Source organism: Desmodus rotundus, chromosome 6 (genome assembly GCF_022682495.2).
Source record: "Desmodus rotundus isolate HL8 chromosome 6, HLdesRot8A.1, whole genome shotgun sequence".
NCBI classification, from domain to species: domain Eukaryota; kingdom Metazoa; phylum Chordata; class Mammalia; order Chiroptera; family Phyllostomidae; genus Desmodus; species Desmodus rotundus.
In genome coordinates this window covers 111,780,841-111,794,895 of record NC_071392.1, presented here as the reverse complement: position 1 = coordinate 111,794,895, position 14,055 = coordinate 111,780,841, and the positions used below count along the sequence as shown (strand labels likewise).

Sequence of the window (14,055 nt, the reverse complement as noted above, 5' to 3'; positions counted from 1 at the left end):
GCTTTGGCCTGCTCAGGGGACAGGCTGCTCTCTGATGCGGAGCCCTGGCGGGAAGTCCTTCTGTCCGGGTTACATGTTCTGGAAGTCTCGAAACAACTGCTCAGGCTGTCTGGAGAGAGGGCTGACAGCAGATCGGCCCCACTTTCTGGGCGGAGAGTATTGCAGGCAAGATAATAACAGCTAACATTTTGAGTACTTGCCATGTGCTGGGCGCCATTTCAGATTCTTCACTTGTATTGTCTTATTTAATCCTCACAACAAACCCTGTGAGGCAGGTACTGTTTTCTACTTCATAGAATAGAAACTGAGGTGCAGATGAGATGGGTTAACTTGAACCAGTATCTGTACATCTAGCAGGGGTGGAGCCATGATTTGAAGCCAGCTGCAGAGCCCATACTCCTGTCTCCAGGCTCAGCTGTCTGTTGTGACTCAAGGGAAGGATGCTCTGCCTCTGGGCCCTGCAGTAGGGAATAGGAGTGCCTACCTGAAGGAGACTTCCTGTGTACTTGTAGCCCTGAATGAGCTCTGCCTGTTGTCACCTTGGCTACCCCTGTTCCTCAGGGACCTGGGTTAGCGTCATCCTCACTAGACAACTCTCCCTGTGAGCTCTGCCACCTCAGGCCACATGACTTCACAGTCTTCAACCAGAGACCAGAGTGTGCCTTTGAAGGCTTCCCTCTTCTCTCCCCTTTGTGTTCAGAGAACATAAGGATAAAGGAAGAGATTCTAGTTGCTCTATAGAAGGTGATGGGGAAGAGGCTCCAGAGTCCTGAGGGCAGAACCAGACCCAGAATTCTGTTCTGCCATCTGTTTTCTTCACATTGGACATGCTTACTAACTTAAGAATAAATACCCCAGAGTTGACAACAAAATATTAGAATGCCAGTACTTACCACTTGTATTTAATTCCAGCTGCAAAAGACAAGGAAAAGAATAAAGAGAAGAAATTCAAAGAGTTTGTGAGAGTGAAGCCAAAGAAGAAAAAGAAAAAGAAAAAGAAAACCAAACCTGGTAATTTTTCCTGTTGGGTTCACTTGGGGTTTCCTTACCATGGATGGGCCAAGTGTTTGCTTTTTGCTGAGTCCTGGCCTCTGAGCCTGTGTGGAGGAGAGGAAGGCCAGCAGGCCTTTACTGGAGCTGGTGGGCTCAGCCCTGGCATGGGAGGAGTGCTCTTGTCCTGAGAGTTACAAGGACACTTTGGCATTTAGGAAAGCTCTCCCCTCTTGCTTCATTGGCCAGTATGCCCTGCCATAGGGCAGTGCATAGGAAAGCATCATAGTAGCAGAGGATATACAGGTAATGGACTATTCACATCTCTGAACCCTCTCAGGAAAGGATTCACTTCTTGAAAAGTGTGTGTCTAGCCCTCACAAAAATGTTGGTTTTTAAAGAGAAATCAGTGTTTTAATCTTGGGAGGTAAAGGGACGACACATTTTATGAAAAGCAGAGATGTTGTTGGATGGGGTTGGTTCTGGGATTCCTTGATGATGTCTGGGGATGCTAATTCCTTTCTGATCTTGTTCTTTTAGAATGTCCCTGCAGTGAGGAGATCAGTGACACCTCCCAGGAGCCTTCTCCACCCAAGGCATTTGCTGTCACCAGGTGTGGGTCCTCACACAAGCCTGGGGTCCATATGAGCCCGCAGCTCCATGGCCCAGAATCTGGAAACCGCAAAGGGAAAGTGAAAGCATCCGGTAAGGAGGCGCTCTGCCAGCTTGATCATTTGTACAGCACTTAGCCTGACAAGACCGGATTTATGTTGATATTGTAATGTACTCCCCAGGCCCTCTGCAGGTATAATCTGTTATGTTTTTTAAATAAGTACTGGTACATCAAGTGAAACAAAGGCCATTAACTGTGCCTTCCTTGAATTTCTTTCCAACTTCGGTCTTAGTGTCTGTCAGGCACCTCCAAGCCAGTGTGTCTCAGCTGTATCCATTATCCCCCATCCCTTGCTCACCAGTCCCCAGTTCCTCCATTTCTTATTTGATGGCCTCTGCATTTAACCTGGTTGCTCATGGAAATCTGAGTCAGATTTGAGGATTCCCCTTGTAGGGTGATTGTGAGTTTGAAAGGAGTTAATAACTAAGTGGAAAGTACTTAGAACAGTGTCTACTGAATAAGTGATCAGTAAAGGTTAGCTATAATTATAACTAATTAGGCTCCAAGACCTTGTGATTTTAGTTCTGATTATCCCTGGAATCTGCCCCTTCCTCATTCCCCACGTCTACAGAGTTTTAAAGGTGGCTCTGGATACAGACTTGGCTATAAGCCAGGTTCTGGCTGGATGGGGTGAGGTTGAAGAACACATGTGAGTCATTAGGAATGATGATCTGTGTGATTCATGAGGAGCTGCAGCTTCTCTGCCAATGAGTTTTGTGACCTTGGGCTTCTCTCCAGTAAAATGAGGAAATGGTGTTTCGTTCACTGCTAGGCAGCGTACATCGTTCGGGCTGTTACTAGATGACAGGCTGTTACTCTTGACAATCTAGGATTTCTAAAATTTCATAGCATAATTTAAAATGGTGACTATTGTTTTCCCTTTCCTCTCAGAGGAGGATAATGTGAGTGAATCCTCTTCTGAGAGCTTTCTTTGGAGCGATGAGGAGTATGGCCAAGACGTTGATGTGACCACCAACCCTGATGAGGAACTCGAAGGGGATGACCGCTATGATTTTGAAGTGGTCCGCTGCATCTGTGAGATTCAGGAGGAAAATGACTTTATGATTCAGGTAGGTAGAACTTCCAGGAGACAGGTATAGGGAGGCACAGGCTGGTCCTTGGAGGGAATTTTGAGGGACTACAGTTAGAGGCCAGCAAAAATAAGTCACATCAGCAGCCCCTGATAGTATTATCAGCAGCAGATTGAGCTTTGCTTTTTGGGTTAGCTTCCTCTGAATCTTGGGCTGGTATAAATAGCCTATTAATAGAAGAAGCGAAGCCTCAAGAGATCATTGAGTCTAAACCTCTTATGCTCTGCTTGAGGCAGCTGGGACCCACAGATGGGAAGGGCCTTGCCTGTAGTCATACAGTGAGGATTTGAACAGCAGGGCCCCAGATTTCTGGAATGGCAGTGCATCTTCCTGTGGACCCATACCTTCTCTCTGAGATAAAATTTCTTTATGGCCTAAAGAAATGGAAGCCAGTTTTATAACTTGTCTGTTTCTTGTTCTTTATTTTCCTGACATTTGTATCTGTCATTTCCTTCTCTGGGATGTGCCTGTGGGGTGGGCCTCCCTGCCTACTTGGGGAAACCATCACTGGCCAGCGCCTCCTTGCCTCTGGTCCTTCTCTTAATCTCAGTTCTGGTGGAGGTATCTCCTTTCTGGCTGCCTCCAAGGGCTGTCATAAATGTCTTGGCAGCTGCCTGGCTGTCCAGGAAACCTGAGTTTTTAAAGTAAGTCATGGTTAGGTTGTTCAGGATTCTTTGGGAGTTTCTTTCCTTTGGAATAGCCTTTATGGTAATTTCTGGGAATTCAGGGTACATGAAGGGTCTCAAATATTGTCTGATGTTTTTGATCTCAAGTATGCCTTAGGTCAGTGGTTTTCAAACTTTGTAAGCATCAGAACCCCCCTTCCTAATGGACTCTTTTCAGAGTCCAAAATGTATAAAGGTAAAAAAAATAGTTTAGAAAGGTAAAGAAATAGTTTAGAAATAGCTCGAAATGGATAATCTTTACCTTTAAGTTCCGAAATGTGAATGGTGGACCTATTCCTATGAATTCTGATATGTAATCAGGGTTGTGAGTGACAGTTGCCAGCTTGGAGCATTTCAGTGGCTCAATTATTTTTCTCTTTTTGTGAGATAAGCCTAATGCTTATGGCCTTTGGGTTAGTTTTTCTAAACAACATGCTGCGTAGTCACTTTGATTAATCAGAAGTGGGAGGAAAAGCTTTGTTCCAAGGATAACATATTGCCGAGCCAGCCCAGAAATACAGAATCGTGTGTACTGATGGGCTCTGTTGTCTTAACATTAAGCTTGGAACATATTTGAGTATGCATTTTTTTTTTAAGTTTGGTTTTTAAGAGGATGTTGGAGATTGTTATTTTTTATCCTGTATGTCTGCATGAATGTGCTCAGTTCTGGGCCTTGGAAGCTGATCTGGTCCTCATTTGTCCATAGAAATCTTAGTGGGTGAGTAATGAAGGCCACTCTGGGAAGGCTATTCTGGCCTATCAGTATGATGGGACACAGTGCTAATCCACTGTGGTTCTTTCTCCATTTTTCCATAAGTAGCAAGGATCGCAGGGTATTTGGAGGGGAGAGCTTGATGTGCCTTTCTGTACTTTAAGAAGAAACTAAGTTTGTAGCTATTGAGGCATACCAGCTGTTACATGGCAGAGTCCGGAACTGATTTCCTTCCGCTTCCCAGGCTCTACATGACCTCCTCCCAGCTCAACTCAACACTGTGGCTTCCTGTCTGGCATTGTGCTGATGATGAGCTCACTTCAGAACCCTTCGGTTTTGCTGTAGACTTTTCCTGCTATCCACTTGCTGTCCAGCTGGCTTTGTGTTATGGAGGGACAGTTTCTGACTTTCTGTCATTATGAGCACTGTACATTTTCCACTCAGGACTTTTAGCAAAAGGCATTCATAAATTTAGAGGGAGCTAACTGGAACAAATGCATTTTAAACTTTAAAAATTTCATCATCTAAGAAAGTTCAAATAATTTTTTCTTAAAAGAAAATTTTAATTTACATTGATAATTTATACAATCCTAGAATACATTTAGTTTGTTTTCTATAATACATATATTACTTTAGAGAAATAATTTTCTTTGATCGTTTTCATTATTTGATTGATATCAACATTACTCAAACATATTATTATTTGATTTTATTTACCATTACTAATTTTAAATCACTGCGAGGTTAAAATCCTACTTAGTAGTTTTGAATGTTTGAGAAATCTGGGTACTGCATTGAAAATGAACATCAGAAAACCCATTTGATATTTAAATTAATTTTAATTATTATAGGCTAGGTTTTGGCAAATGTTTTCTAATAGGGTCAGATAATTTTTTAGGCCTTGAGGACCATATGGTCTCTGTTGCAACTACTCAGCCCTGCCCAAAGCAGCTGTAGACGACTATATATGTAAAATGAATGAGCATATTCATAAAATACTTTATTTACAAAAGTAGGACTCCAGTTGGATTTGGCCTGTGGGCAGTAGTTTGCTAACCTTTGCCCTAGAGCAACACATATATGTTAGGTGCCAAACCTCAGTATAAATGTGTAGCAGTTTTAACAAGAAGTCTATGTTAAAAGTTTTGTTTTAAAATTTATATTTATTTGTTCCTAGCTAATGCATTTGCATAGTTCAAAGTCCAAAAAGTATGCTTAGGTTTACAGAGAAACATCTTACCGCCACCCCGCCAGTCAGCTGCCCTACCCTAGAGGCAGCCCATATCTTGTATGTCATTCCACAAACATTCTATGGCTAAACAAGCAATAAATACATTCTCTTCATTCTTTTGTTTTTGGTGGTAAATTATTCATAACAAAATTTACCATTTTAACCATTTTTAAGTGTATGAGGCATTAAATTGGCACTGAGTACATTCACATGTCTGCAACCAGCATTTTTCAAAAAGTAATGTCTTAGATGTAATATTTTCAAGATCTTTTTCATATAACAATATATATGAGTTGAAGACCATTTTCAAATATAAAAAGCTTCCCTATTCTCTTTTATGACTACATAATGTATGGATGGTAAATTATTTAACCTTTCCCCTATTGATGGACATTTAGATTGTTTCTAACCATAACAGTGATGTAATGAATAATTTTGTATAAGTATACCTGTGGGTCCTAATTTGGGAAGTGGAATTCCTGGGCTAAAGGGTATGTGCATTTATAATTTTAATAAATATTGCTATTTGTCATAGCAATATTATATAAACCCTCCCTGGAGGTAGTACCAAAGAAGTCACACCAGGCACCCTTGTTAGTATACACTGTGCTATTAAACCTTGTTACCTTTGCTCTTTAAGTGAAAAAATAGTCTATTAGTATAGCCATTTTGTTATTTATTTTAAAATAAGTTTTAAACATTTCATAATTATAGCATTTGGGAAATGCAGAAAATCACAAATTAGAAAACAAGAATCACCCAGAACCTTGATCTATATGGGTCAGTTGGTTGGGCATCATACCACAATGCCAAAGGTCAATTCCCGGTTTGATTCCTGGTCAGAGCAACATGCCTGGATTGTGGGCCCGGTCTCTGGTTGAGGTGTGTGCTAGAAGCAACCGATCAATGTTTCTCACATCGATGTTTTTCTCCCTTTGTTTCTCACTCCCCATCTCAAAAAATAAATAAATAAAGTCTTAAAAAAAAAAAAAAAAGGAATCACCCAGATTATTTTTACCCATGAATGACCACTGTTAATATTTTGGAATACACATATACACATGCATATGTAAATGAGAATTATGCTCTATAAGTAGTTTTTCATAAGAATAACACTTTTATGATGAAGGTAGTAAATGTTATAAAAACTTCAGACAGTACATAAAGGTATAAAAAATCGATTGATATTTACATGTAATCCCCAAACCTAGAAATACTGTGTTTCCATATTATTAGTCTGGTTTTATTTCACATTAATTTATATAATTTCAAGTTACTTTGCATTAATTTATTATTTTAAGGGTTGATTTGAACATCTTTTTATTTAAGAATTAGGTTTTTTTTTCTTTGATCTGTCCATGTTCTTCATCCATTTTTCTGTTGAATGTTTGGTCTTTTTGCTGCTCATTTGTATAGGCTTTTTCGTAGATGTGTTTTTGTATTGACTATTACAAATGAACAGTTACACATGTTTGTATTCACATTCTTACTCACTTTGTCATGTTTTCTGACTTTTCTTACAGATTTTTTGTTTTTATGAGGTCAAATATATTAAAATTTTCTTTATGGCCTCTGAGATTTGAGTAATAGTTGCTTTGCATTTGGAAATTCATAAAAGTTTATGGAAATGTTAATAAAAGAATTCTCATGGTTTCTTATGGTACTTTTGGGGTTTCATTTATTTTTTTAAAAACCATACAAATATTTGATCTACCTGGAATTTACCAGGCAGGATAAAAAGATGAGGACAATGGCTACCCATTTGCCCCAACACTGTACCCCACTCTTGCTATCCAGGAATAAGGTGCACCTTGCCATTGACTTAAGTCTCTGTGTCTCTCAAATAGTAATTTAAAATTTTCTTCATAGATATCTTGCGTATTTTATTCTTAGATAGCCTTAGGTATTTTTATTCTTCAATTGTTTTAGATTTATTTTTAGATATTTTATCTTTTATGTTATTCTTGTTCATTTCTAAATTCAGACTTTTAAATAAATGAATAATGGCCCTGGCTAGTGGGTTGAGTGCCAGCCTGTGAACTGAAATGTTGCTTGTTTGATTGATTCCCTGTCAGGCACGTGCCTAGGTTGTGGGCCAGGTCCTCATGGGGGCATGTGATTGATGTTTTTTCTGTACATTGATGTTTCTCTCACTCTCTTTCTCCCTCCCTTGCCCTCTCTCTAAAAATAAATAAAATGTATTTTAAAAAATGAATAATGTATTTTAAGCCAGACTCACATGAAGAAAGCTATTTTGTTTTTTTTAAAATATATTTATTGATTATGCTATTACCGTTGTCCCATTTCCCCCCTCCTCACTCCACTCTATCCTGCCCACCCCCTCCCTCCCGCATTCCCCCCCTATAGTTCATGTCCATGGGTCATACTTATAAGTTCTTTGGCTTCTACATTTCCTACACTATTCTTACCCTCCCCCTGTCTATTTTCCACCTATCATTTATGCTACTTATTCTCTGTATCTTTCTAGTTTGCTCTTATTTTTGTTTTAGGTGTGGTCGTTAATAACTGTGAGTTTCCTGTCATTTTTACTGTTCCTATTTTTGATCTTCTTTTTCTTAGGTTAAAGTCCCTTTAACATTTCATATAATAAGGGCTTGGTGATGATGAACTCCTTTAACTTGATCTTATCTGAGAAGCACTTTATCTTCCCTTCCATTCTAAATGATAGCTTTGCTGCATACAGTAATCTTGGATGTAGGTCCTTGCCTTTCATGACTTGGAATACTTCTTGCCAGCCCCTTCTTGCCTGTCAGGTTTCTTTGGAGAAATCAGCTGACAGTCTTATGGGAAGTCCTTTGTAGGTAACTGTCTCCTTTTCTCTTGATGCTTCTAAGATTCTCTCCTTCTGTTTAATCTTAGGTAATGTAATTATGATGTGCCTTGGTGTGTTCCTCCTTGGGTCCAGCTTCTTTGGGACTCTCTGAGCTTCCTGGACTTCCTGGAAGTCTATTTCCTTTGCCAGATGAGGGAAGGTTCTCCTTCATTATTTGTTCAAATAAGTTTTCAAATTTTTGTTCTTCCTCTTCTCCTTCTGGCACCCCTATAATTCAGATGTTGGAACTTTTAAAGATGTCCTGGAGGTTCCTAAGCCTCTCCTCATTTTTCCGAATTCTTGTTTCTTCATTCTTTTCTGGTTGGATGAAGAAAGCTATTTTGAAATTTTCATCTTGGCTGTGTTTGATTCAATTGTGATGAATCCTAGATCTCAAGACACAAACTCATTGGTGAGAGAGACTTTCATTCTTATTGCTAGTCTTTTTTGTGCTACTACCTACCTTCGTTGCTATACACTCTACTTTCTCTCTGAGCTTTAGTTTCCTCATTGGAAATGGAAAAATCTGGATCATATCTTATCTGAAGTCTCTCTCTTCTAGCTCTGCCCCTGTTGATTCCGAAATGATCAGCTTCCTAGAGGGTTTATATCTGCCCACAAAAGCCCTCTTCATGCTAGAGACTATCTGACTGCAAGTGGCTGAAGATTGTCTAAACTTCGGACTTTTAGTCCCTTGTGGCCAGGCTGGTGGCCCATCCTCAAGGCCATGTCAGGAAGCCCACGGTCCACCTTTCAGAGCTATAGTTGGGTACTTAAAGGTTTAGAATTGCTTGAAATATCTTAGTATTTCTTTTGACATCTGCTTTTCCTCCTTCAATTCCTCCTCTGGGCCCTTAGTCCTCAGGCTTACTTTCCACAAATCTTCCAATGCTGCCCTTGATGTCTACTCCTTTCTTTCCCTTTGTACCTCCTGCCTCTCCTTCACTTTCCTCTCCCCACCTCCCCCTTTACCCAAGGAAAGCAGTGAGGCTTAGGGGTTAAAAGAACTAACTTTGCAATTTGCCTGGCTTGTATTCTGATCCACCTTTGCCTCTCTTCAGCTGTGTGACCTTTGGTAAGCTTTAGAGAAAATAAATGCAAAGTGCTAGCACATGGTTACTTCAGGAGGCATCAAAGTGGAATTAGATTGCCCATTAGTAGTAGTTATAGGCTCTTAATAGTTAAAGTTATGAGATAAGAACTTTTATATATAGCCCATTGGTTTTTCATAAACAGCCCACATGGTTGGTAGGAATAGTATCCCGTTTTGCAGATGGGGAACTGAAGCTCAGGGTGTAGAAGTGACCCCTGCAAGGTCACGGAGCTAATGAATATCTGAGCCAGAATGCAAACTCAGGTTTCTGTCATTACAAGCTAGCCTTACTCTAAGTACTTTCACAATTTTTCCTCTGTCAAAAAGATTAGAAAAGTTTAAGCCTCTAGAAATGAGAGTGAAAACCATGTTTTGAAACCGGCACTGTTAATAGATCTAAATGTTCTTCATCTTTGCTGCCCAGTACGGTCACCACTAGCCTTGTCTGGCTATTAAGCACTTAAGATGTGGCGAGTGGGACTAAGGAACGGAATTTTTAACTTAATTTGTTAATGTAAAGAGCCACAGGTGGCTAGTAGCTGTCATACTGGCTAGCAGAGTTCTAGATGAATGGTTGCAGCCCCACACTTGTATAAGTTGGTTTTGGGTGCTCTCTCTCCCCTCTTCTTCCACCTCCCGTTGTCCCCTCTCCCCATGGGTGGGTCTTATTTTTGGACAGAGGATGTCTTCTGAGTTTAATTTTTATTGCTTCTTTAATTCTAACAGTGTGAAGAGTGCCAGTGCTGGCAGCATGGGGTCTGCATGGGATTACTGGAAGAAAATGTGCCTGAGAAATACACCTGTTATGTTTGCCAAGACCCTCCAGGTAGAGATTTCTGGAGTCAGGGATATTAACAGTATGTAGCCTTTTCGGTGGCACAGCTGGTCATGAAGCAGTCTAAGTGTCCATGGTCTTGAGACTCATTTCTTCAGCATCGGCTAGACTCTGACGTCTCTCACCTTTGTCGCTCACTCACCTGGAGGCCAGCTTCCCTGAGCTTAGCAGTAAGAGACCATATGTGAAAAGGTTCACCAAGTGAAAGAGCTGTCCTTGAGCTAGAATTTATTTATTTTTTATTGTAAAAATTGTGTAACATGAGATATACCCTCTTAACATTTTAAGTGTACAGTACAGTATTGTTTTTAAACGAAGTGGTGTTTGTACAGCAGATCTCTATAACTAACTTACCTTGCATGACTGAAACTCTCTAAATATGAAATGCTCTACAAATTTTCATGTCATCCTTGTGTAAAGGCCATGCTGATATTCTCTGTAGATGATTCCAGTTTCAAAACTCTCCTTTTCCTGAGAGTTCATGAGGATGTGGGCTCTGTCCTTGGCTTTTAGGGGCTGGCGGGGGGTTAGAAACCTGCTTCTGCTCCCTCTGGTGACATCTGCCTTCCTTTGCTTCATTGGCACCAGGGACGGAGATGCGCCCTTGACGGGAAAGGGAAAGGTGTGGTTTTGAAGAGCCTATCTGGCACCCAAAGCGGTGAATTAATTCCTTAGCAGGGTCAGTTAGTTTTGTTGTTCCATGGCCACCAGGCTGGCCTGTGGCTCTTGGGTGCCCCTTTTCAGAAGTCTCGGGTGGATTATAAATCTGTTGTTCTTGTCTTGCCATCAGTAGGATGGTAACATCTCCCTTCACCACCTGTAACGTCTGCCTTCAGCTCCAGTCCCTTAATCTCATTATACGTAGGCAGTACATGAGAACCTCTGCTCCTGTTACTCCTTTTAGTCCTGTGAGGAGCCTGGTAGGAACGCCTATTCCCATTTTTGCTGAGAAAGAAATCGATATAATAGATATGAATGACTTTCCGAATCTCATGAAGCATACTGGAATTAGAACTGGCTTGTGGGGCCAAATCTCTTGACGTTGTGTAGGGTGGGGGTTGGCCACTGTAGTTCATTTTCCAGCAAGTAGGTCTCCTCAGGGCCTGATAACCTCTGTTTGTGACACTGTGTCTCCTGGTGTTAATTAGACCATAGACAGAGGAATCTGCCTCTGTTTTTCCCTTTATCTCAAGGAAGGAATGTGGTCAGAAGATTTGTCTGTGAGTCATAGAATATTTTTGGTGGGCAGGATCTCAGAGACCACCTAATTTAGCCCCAGCATTTGACAGGCGAGAAAATATAGGCCCAGAATGGACATGACAGAAGATGAGAACCAGTGTCTCTAACTTTTGTCTTATTAAACAAGTAGCGTTGTTTTGAATCCTGTTCAGGTGGCTTCTTGGAGTAGCTGCCTGTGAGATTTCAGAGAGGCTCCTTAAGCACTGTTTGAAAATCTCTTTTATCTACTTTATTGTCTCCCCTTCTTTCCCTCTACTTTTCTCTTTTTAGAAATCATACACATGCTCTTCATCAATTCCTGTACACTTTCTGAACTTATTTTTTAATAGTTTATTTGTATTGTATTTTTTCCATTACCATTTATCCCCTTTATACTCTTTTTAATAACTCTAATTGCCGAGACTATGTATAGATTTCTCCTTTAATTGAGAACTCAATGTCTGTCATGTTTATAGACTTGGTTGCACTCTGCAGTATCTTGCGCCAGAAGTTTAACCTGACAGAGTTAAAGATTACTTAAAGATGCATCTAACAGAATCAAGGTGCATTCCTACAAGTCTTGGTAAAGCCAGGAAGAGCCCAGGGACCTTGATAGGGATTATGTAGGTTATTTCTGGATATTGGGAGGTAAACAACAGTGTGAAAGTTGTTCCCTGGGCTTTTGGAGCTGGAAATGCTGCCAAGTCACATGGTGTCACATTTTTAGTCCTTCCTAAGAGTCCCTGTAATGGACAAGACCACTGGAGCCATCCAGGTCATCTGTCGGAACAGATGGAAAATGGAGGTCTAGAGAAGGGAGGGAGCTTGGTCGTTATTTAGTTCGATGGTAGCTGGTAGTTGGAGGGGCACTTGGGGCTTCTTGCCATTTTGTAAATCCATTCAGGATGCATTTTGCCAGACACTGGGAATACAACCTTGAACTAGATCATTACTATTCTTTTGGCTCTTAGTGGAATTGGGGCCGGAAACATGTCAAAATAATTTAAACGAACTAGAACTTGTTAGATAGGGATGATGCTGTGGGGTGGGGGCGGAAGGCAAAAGCGATCAGACAGCGAACAGCTAGGAGGCATTGAAGAGGCTGTCTTACTTTGGGGGATGACAAAAGGCCTCTCTGAGGAGAAGTGGTAAGGAGCCAGTCTTGCAAAGGCCTTGGGAATAGTGCGCCAGACAGAGTGGGTGCCAAAGCAGAGACCCTGGACCAGAAAGAACTTGATACGTTCCATAAATTGAAAGGAGGCCACTGTAAGGATGAGGCCAAGATGGCAGAAAGTAGCCTGTCCCACAAGCCTCAGTAGGCCAGAGTTAGGGCTTTGGGTTTCTACTGTGTGCAGTAGAACGGCTTAAATAGGAGAGGGGATGATGTGATTTATTTAAAGAGATATCCTGGTTCCCACTGCACCTCTGGACATTTCCTGGAGATTAAGAAACTTACATTTCTTACTACCTTGTCCCTAACACCTACTAGACAGCCTAGAATATAATAGGTGCCAAGTAAATGTATATTGGATGAATAAATGAATATAATGGACACACCAACCCATCCTTCCAATAGTTTGTGTGATAATTGTACAATGGTGAAATAATATGGTTTCCTTCAGGCCAAGCATTAACTGTCTTTGTCACTCACTGTTTTAGGTCAGAGGCCTGGCTTAAAGTACTGGTATGACAAGGAATGGTTGACTAGGGGACATATGCATGGCCTGGCATTTTTAGAAGAGAACTACTCCCACCAGAATGCCAAGAAGATTGTGGCCACTCACCAGCTTCTCGGGGATGTGCAGAGAGTGATCGAGGTTCTGCACGGCCTGCAGCTCAAGATGAGCATCTTGCAGTAAGTGTGGTACCTGCAACTTTGGGGACGTGTCTGATTTGGCATGGCCTGGGGTGGGAATAGATCTGAGAAATTGGAAAGCTACAAAGTCAAGAAAGATGACCTTACTAAAAATTTTCTGTTATGAAACATTTTTTTAAATCTACTTTATTGAAGTATATTTACATAAATTAAGTTCACCTATTTTTTAAGTGTTCGTTGAGTTTTGACAAATGTATACACTTTTGCAATCTCTACCACATTTATAGTTTAGACTGTTTTTTGTATTGGCCTCGATTCTGAATTTTTTGTTTTTGCTTTTTAAATTGTGGTAAGATAGCTCTGACTGGAGTGTCTCAGTTGATTGTCCCACAAGGTGAATGGTCACCAGTTTGATTCCTGGTCCGGACACATGCCTGGGTTGTAGGTTCGGTCCACAGTTGGGGCGCATCCCAGTCGGGGCGTATACAAGGGCAACCAGTCAATGTTTCCCTTCCACATCGATGTTTCTCTCCCTGTCTGTCTCACTCCCTTCCCCATGCTGTAAAAATAAATAAATAAAATCTTTAAAAAAGTCGTGGTAAGGTATACATAATTTAAAAATTACTGTCTTAACCATTTTTCCGTGTACAGTTCAGCAGTGGTAAGTACAACCAATCTCCAGAACTCTCCTCATTTTGTAAAATGGAAACTTTATACCCGTTGAATAACTCCGCTCCATTTTCTCTCTGCTCAAACCATGGCAGCCACCACTCTACTTTCTGTCTCTGAATTTGACTGCTCTGGGTACCTCGTGTAAGTGGGGTCCTGTCTTTCTATGACTGGTTCATTTCACCTAGCATAATGTCCTCAAGGTTCATCTATTTGGTAGCCTGTATTG

General features: G+C 40.9%; 1 protein-coding gene and 1 non-coding gene across 6 annotated transcripts in view; one reads left to right on the top strand and one right to left on the bottom strand.

The window, feature by feature from the left end:
* Positions 1–14,055, top strand: part of PHF20 (PHD finger protein 20) — a 98,901-nt gene that overhangs the window by 74,261 nt on the left and 10,585 nt on the right. For all 5 annotated transcript variants that reach the window (XM_053926111.1, XM_045194486.2, XM_024559158.3 and 2 more), the window contains 5 exons: positions 913–1,011; positions 1,531–1,695; positions 2,555–2,733; positions 10,015–10,114; positions 13,001–13,196. In XM_053926111.1, the coding sequence (XP_053782086.1) occupies positions 913–1,011; positions 1,531–1,695; positions 2,555–2,733; positions 10,015–10,114; positions 13,001–13,196 (739 nt within the window). The remainder of the gene's footprint in view (positions 1–912; positions 1,012–1,530; positions 1,696–2,554; positions 2,734–10,014; positions 10,115–13,000; positions 13,197–14,055) is intronic.
* LOC112304295 (U6 spliceosomal RNA) lies at positions 10,497–10,601 on the bottom strand. The gene has a single exon (XR_002974738.1). It is a non-coding gene; the product is annotated as a U6 spliceosomal RNA (small nuclear RNA).